Source organism: Gadus chalcogrammus, chromosome 15 (assembly GCF_026213295.1).
Source record: "Gadus chalcogrammus isolate NIFS_2021 chromosome 15, NIFS_Gcha_1.0, whole genome shotgun sequence".
NCBI lineage: Eukaryota > Metazoa > Chordata > Actinopteri > Gadiformes > Gadidae > Gadus > Gadus chalcogrammus.
Genome location: NC_079426.1, coordinates 16040923 through 16050113, shown reverse-complemented (window position 1 = coordinate 16050113; position 9191 = coordinate 16040923). Strand labels below are relative to the sequence as shown.

Sequence of the window (9191 nt, the reverse complement as noted above, 5' to 3'; positions counted from 1 at the left end):
TGCGTTGTTTCCAGCTCATGTTACAACGACAAGGCATTATACCACGCTGGGCCCCAGTCTCTCCAAAGCACTCGAGATTCGTTAGTGACCTAATTGGCATGGGCGACGTTAATGGCCGCCAGGGGTTTAGAGCGGTAATTCTCGTTAGTTGATTGGGACCAGGTAAAGTGAGAAGCTCATTTCTTTTTTGCTCTCCCTCTCTCTCTCCCTCCCTCCCTCCCTCCCTCCCTCCCTTTCCCCTATCTGGATTTATGTTGCACCCATGCCCTCTGTGTGTCAGAGTGGTCATCTCTGTTGATTGGGGAAGAAGAGATCATGGGTTAATTAATGGGGAATGAGGTCGAGTAGATCACTACTGGAGTTTACTGTGTGACCCTTCACCTCCATATTGTCCCAAGTATGAGGCTTGGTCCCACTCTCGCAGTGAGTGAGACCCTTTAACCTGTTAAGCCCTAGGCCTATTTCACAGGCCTCCTGCCCGAAATGACATGCCCATAATGAATAGAGTATGCCTCCACAACTACAAGGGCTATATGAATAAAGGTTGGTTTCAAAAAGAAGGTAACACCTGTGAGGTGGCTTCAGAAGTGTCAGAATCAATATAGATCTTACTGTGTCAGAATAAATTCAGCTAGAACATAGTAAGAAATGTCAATTTTCAATTTTCGCCCAGAGAAAACACATTATTTAGAGTGAATACCACCTTGAAACTATGGGATAGTAGCCCAGAACCTTTAGGGAAACATGTAACAACATCTGATGAGTACCCTGTTCCAGGATAAATGCTAATAAAGTGAATAAAGTGATTTAGAGAGGTTTTAGTACAGGTAGGTCCAGACGGGACTAAATGGTGCCATTTGGGCACTTTGGGCACCATCAGTGCCATTTGACCTTTCTAAGGTACCAGATTGTAAAACTAATTTTATTTCACTGACATATCACTGTAGGTATTCATTCCATCCAAATTCAACAGCTTTGACTTGTTTTGAAATTTCACCCAGACCTCTATACATTTTCCCAGTCAAAGAAAACCATAAATCGAAATGACGTTTGACTCCAACTGGAGCAGATATATTGAGAACAACATATAATAAAACCAAACTGTAAAAACAAAGGTAAAAAACACAGCTAAAAACTACAATTTATAGGGATAAAGATATATATATATATATATATATCTATATATATATATATAGATATATATATATAAACAAACAGAGGTGGGGGGGCTGACGCTGGAGCAGGAGCAGTCGATGAAGGTGGCTCATAATCAGCATCATCATCACTGTGGAACCCAAGAAGAAGAAAGAAAAGAATGTAACTTCAAACAGACTAGTAACAATATGTTGTGGTAAACAAGACCTGTACTGGGGAAGTCAACTAACAATCCAGTTTGCACCAGTTTGAGTGTGTGCATTTACTAAATTCATTGCAGGATAATAAATCAATCCAAGTTTATTTATCACTTGCACAGCAATGCTTGGTTGCTAGGTCCTCTCAACAATGCAAAAAGGAATAAAGAGAAGAAAAGGATAGAGATAGTATCAACTAAACTATGTACAATATATTGATAATGATAATTGATGCAAATAATATCATAAATATAAATATAAGGCAAAGAAGTACCGGTAGTGAGTGTGTGGAATGAGTAGAGTGAGTAGGGTGATCGATAGATAGATAATATCTAATAAGGTGATAGATCGTCAATTTGACACCAAATCAATAAGTAATCGATAACAGAGATTACATACCTTTCAGGTGATGGAATCAATATTCTGAATCACTCTTGTCCGTGTCCAGTTCAGGCAACAGCAAGTCACTGACGTCCGACGACGACTCAAGAGGGACTACGGTAGCCCCACTGTCGCAAGTAATGATAGCGAATGCCTTCGCAAAAGTATAGGTCTTTCTCCTGCCTGCCATTATTTATTTTAAAATAATAACAAACAAGGCAAGAAAATACAAAATAACTAGCTAACTACCAGCTAACTAGAAATGCAAACGATGTAATAAGCGTGTAGTAGGAGCGTATGTCTCTATCTAGCCGGCGCTTCTGGCGCGAATTATGCTGATCTCCGGTCAAACCCTGGAAGGTATCTTGGGTATCCATTGGTCAATTTGGATGATTGACCCCTCTATCAAACCGTTAGAGCCAATAGAGTCGAGGGACAGTCAAATCGAGGGACCCAAATTCATGTAAAAAAACACTATTCGCCAATCAAAAGTATCACATTGTATAACGTTTTTTATTTGTTTATTTATTTTGCTCTTCTTTGGCTGCTAGTTCAGTGAGTTTTCGTCGTAGAGTGATGCCCGTTATATCATTGGAATCTGTGAAGCCTCAGCTTTCATATGACATATAGTTTGTTCGGGTGAAATGAAGTAGCGAAATCGGCGGCGGCCAGTATGAGCGCATGCACGTTTTGCGTGTTTTGCTATGGGCTCATTTAGTTGCTTGGTGTTAGAATTGTATTTTGTTTAGGTAAAAATGGTTATCATGGGCTTTTAGCCGAGCTTCTTCCCGTTACGTGGGTATGCACCATGGACATGTTGGAGCATGGTGGTGCTGTTTACAGCTGTTTACAGCACACGTTGGCGCAGCTGCCCCCGCCCCCGGGGGCGCTCGGGTTTAAGAGGTTAAAGAGGCAGTGTGTGGTCATCCGAGCAGCAAACAGTATTGAAAAGCATTGGTGTCAGTGGAGAAGGTTCCACGGTCTACGTTCTATACTCTCAAAATACGTTTTTAAGGGATTGTGAATGAACATTGGACCAAAGTTTTTCAAGTTGTACCAATGCTTGTGTATGTGGTTTGGTGCCCTCTGCTATCGCTATTTCCTCGATCACTGCTTTTAGTGAACCTCTAACATTAATAACCGCTATCACATTGATCTAATTGGATGCCGGTGGGACGTGACCCACAGTTTAGAAACCACTGCCCTATATCACCGTCAAATTAGTCGCTCAACTAAGTTCCATTCTAACACTCACACACACAACCACACAACCACACAACCACACACATGCACACACGGCACACACAGACAGACATAGCCAATCACAGATGTGCATTCTGTGGTGCCAGGATGCGTGCTGATGTGTGGCGTCTGCGTGCAATGCGGTTGGCTTGCGGAGTTGCAAATAGGATGCTCTCATCAGTCTTCCCAGCAGGTCATCCCACTCTCACGCTGTTTTAATCATGGCAGAGAGGGGGGAGGGGCCTGCACCGAACCCCTGCCTCCCTGGGCAGGAGACCCCTCGAGGAGTGCAGATGGAACCGTGTCACAGGGGAAAAGATGATGCATGGAAGATGCAGTGAGGAAGCTTTTGTTTTGCCACTGTTACTAATTTGAAGAACTTTACGTTGGTCCGAAGCTGATCGTCTGATTGACCCGGCCACTATACCTTTTAATAAAATATACTATAGAGAAATCATAGAAATGGTTAAATCAGTCGGGAGGAGGGGAATAGGTTGTAGATAGTCCTCTCTCAAGGAGCCCAGTATATTTCTCTATCCTGTTATGTGTGAAAGATGTACAAGTAATGTATTCCTTAACGGTCACAGACTTGTCTTTGCCATCATATTTGAGGAAACTCCTCAATAGTCACATAGGCCTGCTACAGGACTGATAAGCAATTCCACTTTATCATCGCATCTTACAAATTGTGGCACGGGAAAGTGTGTGTGTGTGCGTGTGTGTTTGTGTGTGTGTGAGATCACAAAACGCAGATGTGGGAGATTAGGGGTGTGGCGGTATCCGTGCGGGAGGGGAAATGTATCTGCCACTGCCCCATATGGGAAGGAGATGTCGGGATCAGCGATCTGCTGACAGCGACGATGATGGCGACAGTGGGTTTGTTACACTAGTCGATTTGAAGTTGTTCACGACGGGAGGCTCAGCCACTGCAATATGCATCGCAAAGGCTCCTCTTTTTACCGGTGCCCGATTTATTTAGATGACATGAGGACCTAGTCTAGGGAGGAATCTACCTGTCGGCATCCCTGTGCGCGATGCCTAACCCCTACCTGAACATTGTGGGGAAAAAAATTATAATAATCACTTAATTCACTTTAAGTCACTTTGGATAAAAGCATCTGCAAGCTGACTCAATGGTTGATGATGCATGGAAGAGAAAGTGTTGTATGCCGTCAAGGGGCTTCAAATAAAACAGTGTTTCCCTCCAGTTGAGATGAGATGGAAGAGAGAAGGAGAAGCTCACAGATTGTATGGGAGAGCCTGCGCCACCATGTTAAAGTGGTTCCCGGTGGAACCCTGAAAAAACCCTGGGGAGGGGCTTTTTGACAGGAGGGCCCTGATCAAAAAAAAATAAAAAAGTTTGGGAACCACTTGATACAGCCATTGTCTCAAGCCCCTCTTACACAACAAGCCTTATCTTATTCGGGGCTTTCTCATGCTGCCCCTCAGGCAGACTGCATTTTATATAATAAACTTTAGTCACAAGCTTTCTGCTGGACTCAATAAATAAAGGTCATCATCATTCTAAGTGTTTGTTTGTCCTTTGAAGACGTGGATCCAAAGCCACCGGGTATAGTAACACAGCTGACGTAACCATGAAGTCATTATTAATGCTGGGCGGGGGGTTATTGGTTATTACCGATGCGTCCTTTATTTCCAAACGACATTGCAAGCCATTGCACTAAAACAACATCTGTTCTTTCGGTCATATTGTACAATGTGACGTGTCCATCTTTAATGGAAAAATAATACGACTGCAGATAACGACCCCCCCCCCCACAGCTCCTCCCCCACATACTCGAAACGCAAAAAATGAACCGTCAAAGTGGCGGCAGGCCTGGTCGCGTCGCATTTGCACATATAAGTCAAAGTACTCAGGCTGATTCCAGCGTCCACTACAGGGCGGCTGTAAATCCCGGAGCCCGGCGTGGCGTCTCAAACTGCCCCGCGAAGACATGATTAACGGCTCCTGATAGCTCCTGTCATCTCACAATATTGCATGTACACCCCTGTGTCCGCCGCGAGATTTAGGGTGTGGATTTATTGCGTTTTTGTGGTGTGTGTGTGTGTGTGTGTACGTGTATGCGCGTCTTGAGGTTGCTTTTCATAGACTCTGAGTTCCGTACGCTGAGATTGAAAGCCGGCGACTCTTCGGAGCGGGAGCACATACTCACAGTTAAACTCAAGGCCAAGGTAAGACAATGACTCACTCTGCACGCACACACAAACATGCACGCACATACACACTCACACACATCAAAAGGCCTCATGGCACAGATCGTTCTCGGGCCCCAGCTCAATTGTTGCACAAATGCAACACATTCCCAGTTGGGGGTTGACTCACCATCAGTCCAAGCTGAGGGGTCACATCTTGTGAGGTGGTTGAGTGGCGGGCCAACGGACGTCTCCATCGTCAGTAAATCTAGGCCAAAACGGGAGAGCAAGTGCGTAGAAGAGTACGATAAAACCCTGCTGTGTCCCGAGATGCAGCGAGGATAAAACCGCTCAATGTGGACTGCAGCGTGATGGAACGCTCTCCGCCGTCCTCAGCGGACATCAAATCTGCAATATCTGTCGCTACAGGAGCCTCCTCTGTGTAGTTTGATGAAGCACCAGAAATATGCCATATGAAAACAAGCCCCGGGGCTCTTCTAGTAAAGTGAATGGATAAAAACAATTCAGTGTTTGGATAAACAAAATAGAAGTCAAGACCCCTTCAGAGTAAATTGCTTTTCCTGTTTTTTGATAAAGCTCGTCCCCTTTTAAAAAGTGGGAAATGTTTCTGGACAGTTTGATGAACCATAAAATCATTAAAGGCCGTATACCTCCAAACCATTTGCATTCATTCGAGAACGCTTTTGCCGTTAAAGTTTGTTTTCCAAAGGCAGCCCTCGGTGGCACTAAGCTGCAAGAGCTGCAGTTGTTGAAGGTCACATTCCCAGGCGTTGTGGGTAAGCAGAAGGGAGCCCCCCCCCCACACACACACACTGACAAATAAGATAAATAAATAAAAGCTGTGCCCACATGAGAAGACGGGGAGGCCTACCTATCCCCAAGTGTCCTGAGCACGCACCTTCTCTGGCATCAGGGATGTGAAACTCCCAGAGCTGCCTCCAAACCTCCTGCGGGGAAAACAAGCTGGGGAATGCCAGAACACACACACACACACACACAAAGAGGAAGGTGAGGCATCTGGCATCCTGGTTGTACCACTTAAGACGAGTTGCTGGAAGTTGAGATGTGGAGAGCTGAGATGGCCGTTGTAGCATCAAAGTTCATGCCTTTAAAATAATTTTACACAAGTACAGTATGTTGGCATGTAAAGTAATGTGAAACACATCATTTTAATTCATTGTAAGGACATTTGTGTTGAAAAATCTAGAAGCGTAATGCACTGCCCCAATTAATTGTCTGACTAACTGACTGAAGAAGCTTGGGGAAAACAATATGTTAAAGACATCAATCTTTTGCATTTGTTTACTTTCCTCAGCACCCAGAAGAGAGTCCAGAATGCTCAGCTGACGTGCCAGTTCCCTTGGACATGGCTTGGACACCGCAGGTACACACACACACACACACACACACACACACACACACACACACACACACACACACACACACACACACACACACACACACACACACACACACACACACACACACACACACACACACACACACACCTACCTTCCTAATGATCCCTCCCAATTGTTTGTTTCATTTATTATAATCTCGCAGAGCAATGGGCCACTACGCACAACACTTCGGGTAGGGGGGATGGGGGGTGGCCTTCATGAAAAGGAGAGAGCCAGAGTTGCAGAAGAGAGCCTTTAGACAATGATTTTGCTGGTGGAGGTGTGTGTGTGTGTGTGTGTGTGTGTGTGTGTGTGTGTGTGTGTGTGTGTGTGTGTGTGTGTGTGTGTGTGAGCATGTGTGTGTGTGTGTGTGAGCATGTGTGTGAGCATGTGTGTGCGTGAGAATGTGTGTGCACACATGTGTGATACATGTCAGGCCTACAGTGAGTACCAGCTCAGAACAGTGCTGCCGTATGGAGCCTGTCTGCCTGCTGGGCCGCTGATGGATTTCCCCCACAATGCAACATCCTGTGTGTGTGTGTGTGTGTGTGTGTGTGTGTGTGTGTGTGTGTGTGTGTGTGTGTGTGTGTGTGTGTGTGTGTGTGTGTGTGTGTGTGTGTGTGTGTGTGTGTGTGTGTGTGTGTGCGCGAAAGTGTGAGTGTTCATGCCTTTTTGGTTTTTGAATTTGTGTGTTTGTGTTTGTAAGTGTGTGTGTGTATTTAACACACTTAATGGTGCATGTCTGTGTTGGTGCCTGTGCATGTGGTTGTAGGAGGTTGGGGGAGGAGGGTAAGGAATGGGAAGTGTGTGTGTGTATCTGCGTGCATGGGGTGAGTGTGCGCCGGGGTTGTGTGTGTGCAGGGGGAGGGTGGGGCCTGTCTGTCGGCAGTGTTGCTGACATGTTCATTTGAATGAGTAATTATTGCCTGCTCCGTAGCGGGGCTAAAACGTGCCACTCTGTGTATTTATGTGGAAATGGAAGGACAAGAAAAACAAACCGGGGTATCTGTGCATGCGTGTGAATGTATGCGTGTGTATGTGTGACTGTCTGTATGTTTGGGTGTGCAAATGAAACCTTATTTACACTGACCCAATGGGCAAAAAATCTTTTTTTATAAAGTGATTTAAATTAAATCAAAACAACAAAAAAGACATATTCATTATTGGAATGTTTGGGGTGTGCGTGACATGATGAAATATGTCAAAGGGAACGAGCGGGTGAGAGAGGCACCAGCAATGAGTACATGTGAGTGAGAGATTGTGAGTGGGCATACAGTATGCCAACACGTCGATTGATGTTTGCATTAAAGTCTGGCCGAGCAACGACACACTACAACCATCAACACCCTTTGTATGTTGTTGTGTGTTTGCATTTGTTAAAAAAAAATTGTGTGTGTTCAGCGGGTGTATAGCTTTTTTGTGGCGCTACCTACCGTGTCCTTCTGTCATTGTTAGATGTGTATGCAGTGGTCTATTCAATCTTTGTGTGTGTCTGCCTGTTTGTCAGTGTCTTTCTGTCTGTGTTAGTCCTGAATGCAAAACAAATGACCAAACCCCACAACAGCAGAACCGTACAATTGTACAGTAAAACAACAACAACCACAACAACATGCAATAAAAGATAGCAAGATATCAAGGTTGTGCCTGAAGACATAAATGGCATCATTCATTCAGCCATTCATAATTAGCTTGGTACCATAGGTAGGTACTAGCTATTGGTTTGTACCTCTGCACATTCGTTTCACAATAGAGTCATAGGGATAAATACAAACATTGGCCATGCTGCACACCTCAAAGCCCCTCATTAGGCCTGACAAGAAGATAGGCTCACCCCTATGCCCCTGTAGTTCCCTTCTGAATGGACATCGAAGGTCCGGCTCGGTTTGAAGTGGACAACATTTCACATCACGGGAAGTTGAAGCCCATCAGCCCATGGTGCGTTGCTCCGGTCATTAATTAATTATCGACAGACATCCAGTTGGGTTGGGTTGGGTTTGTCTGTGTCGTTTGTTTTGCAGCCTCAGGGCACAAAAATACATAGCGTGCTAGAAAGGGAAAAAATGTACTCTGGCCTGTCTCCGGTGGGCAGTGCCCGAGGCCGCTAGTTGGGCTGAACTAAAGACCAGGAGGAAAGGCCTGATTGAGGCATAAGTAGCTCTTTACATTCTCTGCTGAGATGCCCTCCCTTCCTTCACCCCCTCTTTTGGCCCCCACCATGTACTCTCAACGTTGCAGAAACTGCAGGAATTCAATTACCAACTCTCTGCAAATCCCCCTCCCCCTTCCCCACCATCACCACCATAACATACACACTCATTTCTTTTTTCCAAGCCAGACCTAGCATCGTTATCCGGCGCTGTAACCATAATCATGCCACTGGCATTAATTGGGCTGTAATTGCTGAGGCTCTCACACCTGGCCGATGCTTAATTGTGTGCACTGTGCCGGCACAATGACCCATAATTTTTGGTTTATTTTTTTATTTTTATCTCTCTCCTCGCTCCCATCTTTATTTCCCTTCACCCTTCCTCCCTGTTTCTTCTCCTGGTTAGTGTGTGTGTATGTGTGTGTGTGTGTGTGTGTGTGAGTGTGTGTGTGTCCCTCTGTATCCGTGCGGATGACCAGTTGGTTAAAAAATAAA

The 9191-nt window shown here is 45.1% G+C and overlaps 1 protein-coding gene across 1 annotated transcript in view; it reads left to right on the top strand.

Moving 5' to 3' along the window:
• The first annotated feature begins 5042 nt into the window (after positions 1 to 5042).
• Positions 5043 to 9191, top strand: part of LOC130404612 (E3 ubiquitin-protein ligase FANCL-like) — a 10459-nt gene continuing 6310 nt past the window's right edge. Inside the window, exons 1-2 of the mRNA XM_056609433.1 lie at positions 5043 to 5168; positions 6466 to 6534. Coding sequence (XP_056465408.1) covers positions 5058 to 5168; positions 6466 to 6534 — 180 coding nt within the window. The 5' untranslated portion in view covers positions 5043 to 5057. The remainder of the gene's footprint in view (positions 5169 to 6465; positions 6535 to 9191) is intronic.